Source organism: Papaver somniferum, chromosome 5 (assembly GCF_003573695.1).
Source record: "Papaver somniferum cultivar HN1 chromosome 5, ASM357369v1, whole genome shotgun sequence".
Lineage (NCBI taxonomy): Eukaryota > Viridiplantae > Streptophyta > Magnoliopsida > Ranunculales > Papaveraceae > Papaver > Papaver somniferum.
Genome location: NC_039362.1, coordinates 46,303,867 through 46,319,748, shown reverse-complemented (window position 1 = coordinate 46,319,748; position 15,882 = coordinate 46,303,867). Strand labels below are relative to the sequence as shown.

The 15,882-nt window shown below is 36.7% G+C and overlaps 2 protein-coding genes across 2 annotated transcripts; one reads left to right on the top strand and one right to left on the bottom strand.

Annotated features, from left to right (window-relative positions):
• Nucleotides 1–8,683: 8,683 nt before the first annotated feature.
• On the top strand, nucleotides 8,684–11,885 carry LOC113281510 (sulfite oxidase-like). The gene is made up of 12 exons (XM_026530279.1): nucleotides 8,684–8,880; nucleotides 9,080–9,195; nucleotides 9,311–9,373; nucleotides 9,457–9,493; nucleotides 9,575–9,656; nucleotides 9,890–10,008; nucleotides 10,124–10,219; nucleotides 10,407–10,517; nucleotides 10,613–10,714; nucleotides 11,047–11,094; nucleotides 11,208–11,423; nucleotides 11,538–11,885. Exons 1-12 carry the CDS (start codon nucleotides 8,806–8,808, stop codon nucleotides 11,652–11,654), a joined length of 1,182 nt encoding a protein of 393 aa, XP_026386064.1. The 5' UTR covers nucleotides 8,684–8,805; the 3' UTR covers nucleotides 11,655–11,885.
• Nucleotides 11,886–12,136: 251 nt separating this feature from the next.
• On the bottom strand, nucleotides 12,137–14,520 carry LOC113281509 (probable arabinosyltransferase ARAD1). The gene is made up of 4 exons (XM_026530278.1): nucleotides 13,951–14,520; nucleotides 13,078–13,374; nucleotides 12,873–12,968; nucleotides 12,137–12,654 (listed from the first exon to the last, which is right to left on the bottom strand). Exons 1-4 carry the CDS (start codon nucleotides 14,458–14,460, stop codon nucleotides 12,223–12,225), a joined length of 1,335 nt encoding a protein of 444 aa, XP_026386063.1. The 5' UTR covers nucleotides 14,461–14,520; the 3' UTR covers nucleotides 12,137–12,222.
• Nucleotides 14,521–15,882: the final 1,362 nt, after the last annotated feature.

Below are 15,882 nucleotides of genomic sequence, written 5' to 3'. Positions count from 1 at the left end.
ATTTTATATGGTTATTGAGAATTTTTCGAATATAATAAAAATCGCGAACTACTTGGAGGTACGCATACCTAGTATGCATACAGAGTCGATACTAAATTTCGCGGATTGCAGTAAATAGAATACCCGGTATGTATATCCTTTCAATCTGAGTTCGGGAATTGCTGAAATTATGCATACCAGGTATGCTACCCTTCTGATCTGACTTTGCGAATTGCTTTAAGGTACGCATATGCGGTATGCATCTCTTCGGGTCTGATTTTGCAACTCCCAAGAGGTACGCATACTCAGTATGCAAACCTGGTCGGTCTGACCTAGTACTGGTGCTTAATGCGCAAAGGAACAAGCTCACAAATTTCCCAATTGATAGACACATTTTTGTTTCTGATTTGTCTCAATTCTATATCTTGTTAGTACTCATTTTTATACTTATTATGGTGTTTTATGTGTACCTAGGCATTTTTGGAGAGATAAACTCTTGAGGAAAAATTGGCTCTGAAAAAGCGGGGGTACAATAACCACACCCAATATTTCGCTTAGCAATCTGTATGGACAAACTCCAATATACTTTTGAGAGAATCAACTAGACAGTCAGACTTAATCTAGATAAAAAGTATATCAAAGAGTTTATATCTCAATCTCTCGATTTGGTATATACTCGAGCAAATAGAAATCTGCGAGTCTTTATCGAATACTAGAGAGATAACTTGGATGGTACCAAAGACCAATATCCAAGTGTCAATCAATTTAAATCAACAACCAAAAGGTCGGATATTCTAATTGATTGATAAACGCACAACCTGTGATATTTCAATTATATAACAAAATATAATGCGGAAAAGAAATAACACAGACACCGAAATTTTGTTAACGAGGAAACCGCAAATTCAGAAAAACCCCGGGACCTAGTCCAGATTGAACACACACTCTATTAAGCGCTACAGACACTAGCCTACTCCAAATTAACTTTGGTCTGGACTGTAGTTGAACCCCAATCAATCTCACACTGATCCAAGGTACAATTATGCTCCTACGTCTCTGATCCCAGCAGGATGCTACGTACTTGATTCCCTTAGCTGATCTCACCCACAACTAAGAGTTTCTACGACCCAAAGTCGAAGACTTTAATAAACAAATTTGTATCACACAGAAAGTCTACGGTAATAGATAAATCCGTCTCCCACGAATATACCTACGAGTTTTGTTCCGTCTTTTGATAAATCAAGGTGAACACGAACCAATTGATAACCCGGACTTATATTCCCGAAGAACAACCTAGTATTATCAATCACCTCACAATAATCTTAATCGACGCAGCTAAAGAAGATATTGCGGAATCACAAACAATGAGACGAAGTGTTTGTGATTACTTTTATATCTTGCCTATCGGAGATATCAATCTCAAGCCAATTATTACAATTGTAATCGTACGATATAAATAACAACATCAGATCACACAACTACAAGAAAGTAGTATCGGTCTGGCTTCACAATCCCAATGAAGTCTTTAAGTCGTTAACATGGTTTAGAAGAAGAAACCAAAGGTTAAAGGAGAATCGACTCTATCTTAGCACAACTAGTATCACACAAAAGGTGTGGGGATTAGGTTTCCTAGTTGCTAGAGTTCTCCCTTATATAGTCTTTCAAATCAGGGTTTGCAATCAATGTTAAATTGGTAACAAAGCATTCGATATTCACCGTTAGATGAAAACCTGATTAGATTCAAGCTAATATCTTTCAACCGTTAGATCGAAAACTAGCTTGTTACACACAAATGAAATGCACATTTCTAGGCTTGTGTAACCGTACCCAAACTTGTACATTTGTTGGTTCAACAATAGTTAACCAAATGGTTAGCGATATGATCACTTTCATATCAACCATATTCTTCTTCACCATAACTAGTTCAAGTGACTCAAATGAACTAGTTAGAGAGTTGTTCAATTGCAAGGAAATCTTATGTAACTACACAAGATACAATCGAAGTAAAAATGATTTGATTCACTCGAATTGGTTCATGAACTATATAGCCACGATTTGCAATTTGCATTCCTTAGTTTATATAAGAATAAGTTCACAAACATCGTTTTTAGATATAACCTATTCAAGTTCGCGGACTGGGTTCGCGGACTTAAGTTCCCAGACAGAGTTCACAAACTCCAACAGAATATCTCGGGTCGAGAACTTTCGCCACTTCGCGGACTGGGTTCGCGGACTGAGTTCGCGGACTTAGCTCACGCCACTATTCTGGTTCTCTTGATCAACAAAGTTCGCAAACTTCAGTTCAAGGAATAAGGACTTATACATATATGTGTTTCCACAACAATGCTTATATCCTCCAATGGTTATATAATCTAAACTCTCATTTCAATCATTGAAACATTCTTAGAGGACGTTGATATTCTATAGTTGTTATTCACAAACTATTTTTCGTCAAAGTAAGAAATTTTCAAAGTGATTGAAACTTGTCATGACTTTCTTCACTAGGTAAAGATGAACTTGGCTAAAGCGAAAGATTACCAACACATATTTCGAGAAATAGATAGGCGAGATAAACTCGGCTCGAAATAACAAATGTGTATAATCTAAGTCTATATAGCAAAACGACTTTTGTCTCGAGATAGGAGATAAATAGACTTTTAAGTGATAGATAAGTTCAAGTCTCCACATACCTTTTAGTCGATGAAGATCCACCAGTTCCTTGAGTAGTCCTTCGTCTTGTATGATGATTGCCATGGAGTTCTTGAGCTCAACTACACTTTCTATCTTAGTCAAAGACCTTATCTATAGTAGACTAGAAATCAAGACTTATAGTTTTGATCACTAACATTGACAAACATGCTTGAGATAGCAACGCATGCGAGTTCGACCGAGCAATGCTCTAACAGGCTCGAAAAGTGATATTTTGCACTCCGAAGAAAAGTACTAAAGGTACCCCGGAAAAGTGTTAATAGCACCCAAGAAATGTGTTAAAGACACCTAATTTTTTTTATAAATGTACCCCCAAAATTACTTTGCACCCAAGGACAAGTGCCAAAGGGACTACACAAACAGATAGGGGAACACCATCTTCTTCCCCATTTTGAATTCTAGTTTGGCTGGAAAATAGGTGGCAGATTAGGGTTCGATATTTGGAGGCTTTTAGTGAGATTAAATCGTTGAATTTGATTGGGCTTGTTCTATTGGGCCAAACAGGGTTGGTATGGTTGTTGGAATCAATTGGAATTGGCTAGATTGTCAGTTTTTTGATAAATCTGGGCAGTGAATTATATCGGATATTTTATGTTAAATATGGGAGTTAAGTGGTAAAACATGGAGTATATCTTGGTAGTTATATTTGATCTATCTTTTGGAGAGTTAGGATCAAGATCGAGCCACGTAAAGAAGACTTGGGGAGCAAATCTCGTACCTTGGAAGCAAAGGAAAATTTAAGAATTAATCGGGTTTTCTAGGGTTTCTAAGGGGTATAAAGGGGTTGCTTGAGTCCCATGGAAGATTAGACAAAGTTTACCGAGAGGTTTGGGAGCTAACAAAGAGCTGCAGATAATAATTGGAGGAGTTGCGGGAATTTTTTTTGTTGCTGCTATAGTGAAGAACACGAAGAACATTGATCTGCTGATCTCAGTCGCATATCAACAGAAATGTCGCATATCAACAGAATTGTCGCTTCCGGAGTTGCTTGCAAAATACTTTTAGCGACAGAATACATTTTTCAACTGTAGCTTGTAATACTCATATCTTTAACGCCAATACAGCATTGCAGATACTCTGTTTTACCTCCTTGTACACTTTTGAGCCATGAACTATTATTTTGAGCAAGTGATTAATATGAGGAGCTAAACTCCTTTGCTGAGGCGACGGAGGAATCTATTATTTCAATAAAAGTGGTATATTTCTATTCTAATTAATTTTTGCAATTTCTTTTATGATTATTTGCCTTGATTAAAAATTAATTTAAGGATTTTTATTAAGCAATTGTGAATTCTTTTGATAAAGCATGCTTATCCTAAGGTTATTGATGTTCTAAGCTTTCAAATTACAGTTGTTACTCTGAAAATCTATTTTTGCAACATATTACAATCACTTTAGACGTAAATAATTGCATGAATATTGATTACATTAATCACTAAATTGGTCAATGGTGGAACCCTGAGTCTAAGTGCTTTTTATAATCTTGATATCAACCTTCAATTGAGTTTTCTGTGATTAGTTTTAGAAATTTAGTTTAAAATCAAAATCTTTTCAAGTCTGAGAATTGAATCTTTCTTATCACTATAAAAACTACATCAATTTTTGGCACAGGCGACGCGGACTTGTTTTTAGGTTTAAGTTTTAGATTTATTTTTAGTTTTTCTTTATTTTAGTTAGATTTTTGTTTTTTTATATCTTTGATTTTACGTTGCGTATTCTTGTTTTTGTTGTGCAACTTTTGCTTGAAACTAAAGGTGGAAAGTTGGACTTGCCTATAAAAGTGCAAAAAATCCAAGAATTTATTTCTTAATAATATTCTCATGCGTAAAAAAAAATCACCTCATGTCTAACTCAATCTGAAAGAGATATAATATGTTTTACAGCTCTTAGAACAAGGGTTATGGGATGACTGATGAGAGCTCTCATTCAATATGAATGAGTTTGATCAAATTAAGTGTTACCGTGGGATGAGAATATTCACCTATTAAGCCAAACTCTTTCGTACGCTTTTTCAACTGAATGAGTGTCCAACAACCGAGACTAAGAGGCATTTTCCGCCGTTTGGGAAAAACCCTTCAAGAGTGGCTGATGTTCAACATCTCAATCATACTTTTTAGGTTTTTATTTCGGTTTAAACTCTTTAAAATGGCCTCACAAGGAGTTTATTAATAAAAATTTTGAGAGGCAAATGTTCTCTCCAAGCATCTGAACATCAGCCTCTTAATCCCTGATTTCGTAATGTATTTCAACAACCACTATATCTGTTCTTTTAAATGGCTTTTCTGGTGAGGCTTTCAACCCTTCTAGAGGCTTGCGCCAAGGAGATCCTCTCTCACCATACTTATTCATTATATGTATGGAGATTTTTTACAGACTTCTTCTTCATCAAGAGAGTAAGAAGATCTTACATGGGGTCAAGATAACTCCCAAGAGTGAACCAATCTCAATCATACTTTTTAGGTTTTTATAGACTTCTTCTTCATCAAGAGAGTAAGAAGATCCTACATGGGGTCAAGATAACTCCCAAGAGTGAACCAATCTCTCATCTTTCTTTGCAGATGATTGCCTCTTCTTTGTGAAAGCTGATCTTGTAGAATGTAAGAATTTACTTGACACTATGGCAATTTTAGTAAAGCCTTTGGTCAACTTATTAACTTTGAAAAGTCTGGGGTTTTCTTTGGTAGAAAAGTGTCACCAAAACATTAGAGAATGATGTCCAAACTCCTGAAAATAAAACATATAAGCCTTAAGAACCCTTATCTAGGAGCTCCCCTATTTATGGATAGATCCAAAATAAAAACATTTGCACCAATTTTAGAAAGAATGAAATCTAAATTCATAGGATGGAAAGGATTAGTTCTTTCTCAACCTAGCAGATCTGTCTTAAATAGAGCAGTCTTATCTAGTATCCATACTTACCAGATGGGATGCTTTATCCTACCCAAAAAGATAACCAATAAAATTAACGCAATACAGAGAGATTTTTGGTGGAGAAAAGAAACAGGAAGAAAAGGTTTTTACCCTAAGACATGGCCAAGCCTCTGCAAGCCTATTCAAAAAGGGGGACTAGGTTTTAAGGATGCTCGTAAATTCAACCTTGGAATGCATGCTAAACTAGCTTGGAGGTTAGTTAAGGAACCAGATGCTCTTTGGGTCAAAACTATGGGTTCTAGATATTTTCGAACCATACAACCCCTCAGAGCTAAAGCTAAAACTAATGGTTCCTGAACTTGGAACCGTATAAGTCAAGGATTAGAATTTATCTATAAGTATAGCATCTGGGAAGTTGGTAATGGCAACGATATTAGTATTTGGAATGACAAATGGATACCTGAATTAACTGAAACCCTAGAAAACTTTCGTACTACACAAAATAATCACATTACCTTAGTTTCAGACCTAATAGATCAGGAAACTAGTTCTTGGAATCTTGACATCATAAACTCAATTTTTCCAGATGATATTGCCTTTAAGATTAGGAAAATTTATCTCTTTAAAGACAAGAATCACATTTTTAAGAAAGATCAACTAAGATGGATCCCAACTAAATCAGGGGACTACACAGTAAAATCCCTATATGACAAACTGAATGAAACCGGTATTGATATAGTTAGTCTGGATTTGCCTGACTGTTTTTGGATAGATGTATGGAAACTAGATATATCTCAAAGAATTAAATTTTTTCTTTGGAAGTGCCTTCAAAATGCTTTATCTACTAACTCTAAACTGTGTGGAAAGGTGAAAGATGTTGAACCTTATTGTACCATGTGTGGAACTGAAATTGAAACTACTGAACATCTTTTTTTACACTGCCCTTATGCTTAAGAAATATGGAATTCAGCTCATAATCCCATCTCTCTTAACATAGATTGTTCAAGTACATTTTTAGAGATTTGTAAGGATTGGATTAATAACCCTAAAAAAAAGATTTCTTTAGAACTAATGCTTACTAAGATGTAGTTCATTTGGAAGGAAATATGCAACAGGGTTTTTGAAAACAAATCAACACCAACTAAGTCCTTGGATATAGAAATACAAGGATATGTTGCTTTCTGTTCAAAAAGAAGTAGTACAGGGACAAAACTAAAAAACAACATAAGAAAATTCCAACTCTAGTTTGGCAGGCACCTCTAAAGGACACTCTCAAAATTAATGTTGATGCTGCTTGGATTTCTGACATTTTACCTTCAAGTTATGTTAAAATTCTAAGAGATGATGCAGGAAACTCAGGAGGAGAAAAAACAGGACTGTCAGCAATCCCAGGCCCACAAGAAGCAGAGGCTTTAGGAGTGCTATAGGCAGCTATTTGGGTGCAGGAGAAAGGACTGGAAAACTTTAGCATTGAAGGAGACTGTGAAAGCCTCTTTAATTACATTCAAGGAAAGAAATCTGACATCTCTTGGCGTTCCAAAGCATACTTAGATGAAGCATACAGATTAGTTCACTTACGCAACAATTTTTTGGGTTTTTGTTTCGTTCCAAGAGTAGGAAATATGGTGGCAGACACTTTAGCAAAATTTGTTAGGTCTTTAAATTCAACTGTTTTATGGGAAAATATTCCTCCTTCTTGTATTCGACATCAATTATCAATAGATGAATCTAATATCAAATCCTTATGTGGATCGATATTAGATGGCTCTTCTTCTTTTGTATCACAGGCTGTCCCGGGTTTTAGTTCGCTTAATGAAATATATCTTATTTAAAAAAAAAAAAAATCCCTGATTTTGCTTTCTCATGGTCAGAGTTTAACTCTTCAAGCTACTGCCTTAGAGCAACTGCAGTGGTACGATCAAAACCAAAGACCAAATACCAAAAAAAAGACCAAATTTTGAGTTTAATCTGTGTTGCTACGCTACGGTAGTGGACTATGTTTAATCGAGCGCAAATATAACATTCGTTTGTTGAGGGACGTAGGTAATATGCACGCCTGGATGGAGCGTATGTAAACATTACGCTCGTTGTCGAGCATAGACTTAACAAACGCCGGGTGTGGGCCGTGTATATAATTATCACCCCACAAATAGACGGAGGTAATACGTACGCCTGATGGCGCGGGAGTAATACGTGCGTCTGTAGTCAGGCGTACATTATATGATCGCCTACATGAAAGAGAGAATGAAGTTTCATTTCATTCCACTTATGTTGGCTATGTACAGAAGCTAATGCTTTCTTTCTCCAAGTACAAACTGTCCCTGGAAGAGGGTATATATATAGATTAAGTCACGGCATATGGCATAACCATAATGGTGCCACCTCACAACTTAGGTGTCACTATAAGAACAGAACTGCATGGATAATATTTATCCAAATTAGCTTTTGTCTTAATCTTGAGATGATCGATTGCTTTTACAGGTGGTCAACCACCGACTACATACAATACTCTAGTATTTTTGAAATGGTTCGAAAATGGTTTGTATAACTGGGTGAAGGTGTAAAGTTCGCTCGACATGGAGCGTGAACTTTATGAACGCCTGGATGGGGCCTGAAGATTATGGACGCCATAATGGGGCGTATGTATTCCGTCCGTCTCAATGGGGCGAACTTATATTCAACGCCTGTTATAGGGCGTACATTATACCAATGTCTAATCGGGCGTACATTTTATCAACGCCCAATCGAAGCGTAAATTATATATATACCTCACGAAATATACACTCGCTTTACATGAAACGTAAGTTAAAAACTGGCCTATTAACAAACGTACTTTATAACTTCGCTCGATTATATTTGATTTTGGTCTTGGTCTAAGACCAAATATATTCTGAGATTTTATTTTAGTCGAGATTTTGCTTTTTAATCCGTTCGACTGTGTCTGGTATGGGGAATATATTTATGGTTTTACTCGTCCATTGTGCTTCTCTTAGTGCCTTACTCGATTTGACAGTGATTTTTTAACACGGATTGGATTTCGGTAATTTTGAGAAATGAATGGGCTCCAATTTCCAAACACGCTGTTCAAGTAATAAAGTTTCTTAAAAACCTCAGCATTGTGGTTTTCCGTGCAACCAGGAATCTATCTTATTTTTTAGCAGTCTTCTTAGATTACAACGTCCTTTGCCTATACCACTACCACTCTCTCTCATTCTTTCTCTCATCTCCTTGTCTGATCATACGGAGATGCCTGGCCTCACAGCACCTTCAAATTATTCCCAGGAACCTCCTCGTCATCCATCTCTAAGAATCAACGCCAAGGTGACCATCCCTCTCTCCCTCTATTGATTGAATCAATTTTTGATATTTTAAAATTGGGTTCTCTTTGGATCGCTTAAGAAATTTTGGTATTTTTTCTAAGGCTTTAATAGGGATTCGAAATCTAGGATCAAATTTTGAGTTAGAACTGGGAAGGTTTTTTCAATATTGATTCTGATCAGGACGTATTTGAATCAAACAGGAGCCTTTTAATGCCGAGCCCCCGAGGTCAGCTTTGATATCGTCGTATGTAACTCCTGTGGATTTTTTCTACAAGAGAAACCATGGACCAATTCCAATTGTTGATGACATTAGCAGGTTATACTTTCCTGTTAGTTCAGTTCAACGGGTCGTAGGCTTTCGACCTTGTACATTGGTTGGCAACCATTAAACTGATTAGGAACTACGTTTTTGTTTTTGGTGTTTGGAACAGATATTCTGTCTTTGTCCGTGGATTGGTGGAATGTCCCAAGGAGCTTTTTATGGCTGATATTAGGTGAGGGGTATTTCCCTCTGAGATCAGAAAGGAAACAGTGTGTATATTGGTTTTTGACTGAAATTTCACTATGTTGCGTGCAGAAAGCTCCCAAAATACGAGGTCACTGCTACTTTGCAGGTAAATTGAAAGTGTCATGTTGAGGATAAGTTTCCTGATGGCCATGAATGCTTCATTCTGACCCTTTCTTCTATTAAGTAGTGTGCAGGTAATAGAAGGACTGCAATGAGTAAAACAAAGACAGTGAAAGGTGTTGGCTGGGATGTTTCGGCTATTGGAAACGGTAGGTTTCTTTTCATGGTTTTGTGGTTTTGGATTTTCGACATTGGTAGCCTGATATTAATACCGTAGACTTGAATTGTGCAACAGTGTGAATAATCATTTTGCCGGGGTTCCAACTAATGTTCATCAAAATCAGTTCTGTGGATTGTAATTTGTGCAAATTTTGATAATATCTAAAACCATCCTTTTTTTTTATCTGTATGATGATTTGATCTTTTTGGGCGTCCTTATCAGCGGTTTGGGGTGGGGCGAAATTATCAGATGTCCTTGAACTTGTAGGCGTACCCAATCTGACAACAACCACCTCTTCGGGAGGAAAGCATGTTGAATTTGTCAGTGTTGACAAGTGTAAGGTGAGATCAGTGCTTTTCTAAGTTTTGTTCTAGTACTTGTGTTGATCGAGTCCCTTAGCGTCAGTGAAAGAGTTCATGGATTCAGATCTTTTTATGCACTTATTTGCTTTTCCAGGAGGAAAATGGTGGTCCTTACAAGGCATCGATTCCATTGATTCAAGCATCAAATCCTGAGGCTGATGTATTACTTGCATATGAGATGAATGGAGAAGTAAGAAACTTGGCTTATCTACGTGGATGATCTGCTAAGCATTTCTTCCATCTATATCTTTTAAATGAAGAATGCGATTCACTGTCCATGTGTTTTATTTTTCTCGCGCCAATAATCCAATGTTTGGAAATTTTGTTTTTCAAACTGCATACTAATTGAAAATTACCACCTTGTTGCCGTGCCAAAGGCTCTCAACAGGGACCATGGGTATCCACTGCGTGTAGTTGTCCCCGGTGTCATTGGTGCCCGCTCTGTTAAATGGTTGGAGTCTATCAACATAATTGCTGAAGAATGTCAGGTAGGGAACTAAGATCTTAAGTATGTAAAATGTTAATCTCTCTGTCTCTTCTTTCCCGAGGTATTAATATTTGATATTTCCTTGTTATGTAACAGGGTTTTTTCATGCAAAAGGACTACAAGATGTTTCCACCTTCAGTTAATTGGGAAAACATCGATTGGTCGTCAAGAAGGCCACAAATGGATTTCCCTGTCCAGGTAGATGTACAGAACATATTGCTGCAGGATTGAGGCTTTCAGATTTGGCTTTTACAAGGTTTCAGCCTCTTAGATATATGAGACTAAAATGCAATCAACTGGCATCATTTTGTCTATATTCTGAAAATTTTACAATTTTGTCTATATTCTGAAAATTTTACAATTTTGTCTGTTGGCATGTTCTCTCTCACATAATCTTGTATATTATTATGGTTAATTGTCTAGATTAAGCAAAATATTTCTTCAAGCTTCTTATAGCGTTTTAACGAAAATATGTGGAAAGCAAGATCCAAAACCTTACTAATGTGCTGAGAATTGTTCTGGATATATAGTGTGTTATTTGTTCTCTGGAGGACGTGAACGTGGTGAAGGAACAAAAGGTTAGTACTGTCCTCAGGTATTTGAAGTTCTCCATCGTCCGAGCTGGTGATGTGAACTAATTTAACACTTCAATGGCATGTCATGTAACCCTTAGTTGTAATTTCTATTGCAGATAACTATTTCTGGATACGCGGTTTCTGGAGGTGGGCGTGGAATCGAGAGGGTAGATATATCGATTGATGGAGGAAAGACATGGGTTGAAGCTTCTAGGTACCAAAAGCCAGGGCTGCCGTACATTGCAGATGATATAAGCTGTGACAAATGGGCATGGGTGTTTTTTGAGGCCAGAGCAGAAATCCCCAAGAACACTGAGATAGTGGCAAAAGCGGTACGCATTTCTTGCGTTTCCTTTCTGTATTAGCTCATGTCCCTGAAACATGGTGTACCTGATCAATTATGATAGTATTGTTTTTCTTACCTTTTCTTGCTAATGGGTGTACAGGTTGATACATCTGCCAACGTCCAACCTGAAAGTGTGGAGGTTATTTGGAACTTGAGAGGAATAAATAACACTTCTTGGCACCGAGTCCAAGTGCGGGTGGGGCATTCGAGCCTTTAACGAGACAAGGGGTTGTGAAAATATAAGTTGTTTTTTTAGTATTTGGAACAGAAAGAAAACTTTTGATATCATTCTGGTGTACCAGCTGACTTAGCTTGTGTTCGGTGGCAAAAGGAGAATGTGTAAAGTAATCTAGAGTTTGGAAGTTAATAGTGGAGATTATGGTTGCTTCTGTAGTTTTGTCTGCTTAATAAGATGGCAAAATAATTGCATGGCTTTTCCTAGTTGCAACATCTGACTCATGAAACAAAAATGATGATCTGACGACTAAATGAGTACTATTACAATCTACAGTAGAATTTCTGGGAAAGATTCAGACATTCTCAGAAAACAACCCTCTAATATAAACTAGATCCGCACCAGCGAAGTAAAGCCGAATACATGCGAGTATAAGCTCTGATACATAATTTGGAGAAAAATTGCACTATATGTTACATGATTTTGGAGAATATATCTATGGTTGAGGTAGGCTGAAATCTGAATTTGGTAATCCCTTCGAAGGGTTGTTTGTAAAATGAATCTGAATGATGGTGAATGTACAGAATTCACAAGAATCCAATCAAAATGGTCATCTCCTTCTTCGGCTATCCCACCAATCAGGGATTTTCAACCTCCGGCTCCGATGCTCCGAGAGCTTGGCGCTGGGAAGCTTATGCCTTATCTGTCTCCACAACATGCTGACAGCATCTTCCTTCTTTGGCGGGTACTGATATTCGTAATGACAAGAGATATTCTTAAGCTTCCTCCACATCTCTTCCCATCTATCTTTTGAGACTTGACGGAGCTGCCCAACCATATAACCAGGTTCCAACGCCTCTTTTACGGAGAAGAAGAGTGAAAATGGAGTGTAATCAAGCTCATCCTCAAATGGTAGCTCAATCTTGTCACTTACGATTACAGGAACACAGTGGCTCACAATGGCATCAAAGAGTCGGTTGGAGGAAGGTGTGTCCCCTGCAGGGTTCAAACAGAACTTCGACGAACGCATACCTTCTGATGACTGAAAGAGCAACAGAAACATATATTAAATGAAGAAATACCGGTCAAAAATGTAAACTTTATACAGTCTTATTGTAAAGAGCCAATCTGAAACAGAGAAGAGAAATAAGTACAGAAACTTGTTTCAGTCCTCAAGCATAGAGTTTTGGGGTGGAAAATGACAAGAAACAAAAAATCAGCAAAAAACTGGTGCAGAATACTGAATGGAAAAGAGATTACCGCTTTTATGCTGTCTCCATTTGCAAAGCTGTTTTCATAATGAACATCATCGACATTAGCTAGTATCTTGGCCAGCTTGGCACGAACAATTCCTTCCTACAACATAACAGGTTACAAATTGGTTCTTGCTCACAAAATCTAGAAACTAAAAGAAACTGGAGGAGCTGAAATCTCATGATTCTCAGAAATCACCAATCCAACTTACATCTTTTCTGAATGTCCTACCCCTGAAGAAAAGAAGTGTTGTACGAGATTCAAATGGGTTTGAAGAATTGTCATCTGTAAAAGACTCCACCACATGTACATATGGTGCCACAACATCTTTACTCAGGCGTGACATGGTTTTTGGGTAGCGTCCAAAATCTGCAACAATAAGAATAGATGCGTTCACCTGCTCCCTCAAAAATCTGAAAGAATTCGGGTGATGCATTGGAATTACGTGGTCTCTGCCTCCAGACTTCTGCCAGAAGACGGACTTCCTTAAAATCTCCATTAAGTCAACCTTCAACAAGCAAAGTCTTAGGAGGAGCCAAATAAAATAAACACGTGAAAGATAGAAATCCTACATTCCTACTGGAAGTGAAACTCGCTCAGAAGGGTTTATAACAACCCTACAGTCGGTTAAACAGGTAGAAATTATTTATGAATAACTCCTTTTCCCTTGTTTCTCGAATACAATTTCTGTATTTGAGGAAATACATAACATTAACCACCAACATTGGTAGCCCATTATTTTACCAATTTCATCAGAAGTCATACTACATTTTCAGCAAAAACTCTAAATCATCCACATGATAATGAATTCTAATTCCATTAACTTGGTAAAAAATTAATCGTGATAACTCTTTTCTCCCCCTGTCATATAAGGACATCCTAACTAATTCAGTTTTTGTGCATATCTAAAACTGCCAAATAGATATACAAAATACCAATATGTTCTAATATCAAATTTGATTAGACAGAAACCCTCCCTACCAGTTGAATCCACCAATTCAAACACAAGAACTTACTAAATTTACAGAAAACACACAGAGTTAAAAAAAACAAGTGAACAAGTAAGAATTATAATTATACATACCTGTAATTGCTTATCAACTTCTGTTTCAGGATCTGTCATATTATGCCCATGACTATTATAACTCAATGATGAAAAAAACGGTACAAAGAAAACATCAGCAGTATCTGGATCAAATACCCTAACAGCTTCTCTTCCATCATTTAAACTCCCACCATCATACAGAATCGAAGCCATCAACCAATACTCAACACTGTGCTGTTTCTTCAACCCAGAATTATTTGGCCATGATGGTAAATTTGACGAATTCACAACAACACTTTGGCTATCATTAGATGAAAAACTATGACTAACCATTGCAAAATTAAATCTATTTGGTAATTCATACATGTATACCCTAATTGGTGATAAAGATTTGATGTTGTTGTTACAAAGGGAATTTGGAAGTGGGAAGAATGAAGATCTAAAATCAACTGTACCAATGAATAGATAAACAGAGATGAAGAGAAGGAAGAAGAAGACTATACATGTCAGAATTGATTTTCCTTTACCCATCATCGTCATCGTCATCATAGATGATAATTTCAATCTTTTTCTCTAGATTTTGATTTTTATCGACATTTGGTTTTTCTTCTCTTTGGGTGTTAATGTGTCGCTTTTAGTGTTTACCACTCTTTTTAACAATATACTGTTTGTCGTGGTTAGGTGCAAATACCTAAACTGCCCCTACAGTTTGACATTAAATCAGTCGCATACGAGGGTATCTAGTGATATGTACTGGAGGAAGTTTTGTTAGTTCGAGGACAACCTGATTAAAGTTTCATTTTCGATAGGGCTGTATTTTTCAGGTTACCCAATAGGGCTATGACAGGTGATGATACGCATTTTATCTACGAGTACTCCGGTAGAGGTCTTGGTTGGTCAATGGTAGTCCATATGGACGAGAGTGTTTGGACACTCGAAACATGTAGATCTAAATTCAGAAGCTAAAATAACATGGCATTTTTAGGGGCGACTCCGAAAGAATTAGGGGCGATTTTTTTATTTGCAACCCATAAACAAGGTTAAGGGATGTTCAAAATGATAGTAGATTACGTTAATGCCCTTCCGTAATCGGAATTTATTTTTGAACCGATCGTTGAGAGTAAAAAAAATTTTGAAGCATTGTTGAGAGTAAATTGGTAGTTAAGAAACGCACAGAGACTACCGATTGATATGAATTTGTGCTAAATGTGTATTTGGGGCTATTATTAATCGGAAGTTAATGATAAATTCATTTACTACCGATTATAGGCTCAACCAAAATTCAAAAAAAAAAAGGGGGTTTTATAAAATCTCATTTTGGGGCTACTCTGTAGTCGGTAGTTATGTGAACTATTTTGACTACCGAATATGGTTGAATATTTGCAAAGAGAGCCACTGTATAATCGGAAGTCAGGATTTTACCTCATTTACTACTGATTATAGGCTCAACCAATATGGTTCAAAAAATAGATGATTTTGGCAAAATCTCATTTTGGGACTACTCTGTATTCGGTAGTTATATGAACTATCTTGACTAGCGATTATGGTAGGATATTTGCAAAGAGAACCACTGAATAATCAGAAGTCAGGATAACTTCATTTACTACCGATTATAGACTCAACCAAAATTCAAAAAATTGAGAACTTTTGCAAAATCTCATTTTGGGGCTACTCTATATTCGGGAGTTAAATAACCTAAATTCACTACCGATTATGGTAGCAATTTTGCCAAAGGTCTACTTTAATCGGGAGTCAAGATAACTTTATTTACTACGATTATAGGATAATCAAAATTCAAAAGATAGAGAATTTTCGCAAAATCCCATTTTGGGGCTACTCTACAATCGAGAGTTAAATAACCTATTTATTTTAATCGTGAGTCAAGATAACTTTATTTATTACCGATTATAATCAAAATTCAAAAGATAGAGAATTTTATTTTGGGGATACTTTATATGCGGAAGTTATATA

Coding starts and splice junctions, on each gene's coding strand:
- LOC113281510 (XM_026530279.1), top strand. CDS start 8,806: ATGCCTGGCCTCACAGCACCTTCAAATTATTCCCAGGAACCTCCTCGT. Junction 10,715..11,046: donor AAATGGATTTCCCTGTCCAG/GTAGATGTACAG, acceptor CTGGATATATAG/TGTGTTATTTGTTCTCTGGA. Junction 11,424..11,537: donor CTGAGATAGTGGCAAAAGCG/GTACGCATTTCT, acceptor ATGGGTGTACAG/GTTGATACATCTGCCAACGT.
- LOC113281509 (XM_026530278.1), bottom strand. CDS start 14,460: ATGATGACGATGACGATGATGGGTAAAGGAAAATCAATTCTGACATGT. Junction 12,969..13,077: donor GTAGGACATTCAGAAAAGAT/GTAAGTTGGATT, acceptor GTTATGTTGTAG/GAAGGAATTGTTCGTGCCAA. Junction 12,655..12,872: donor ATGGAGACAGCATAAAAGCG/GTAATCTCTTTT, acceptor TTGCTCTTTCAG/TCATCAGAAGGTATGCGTTC.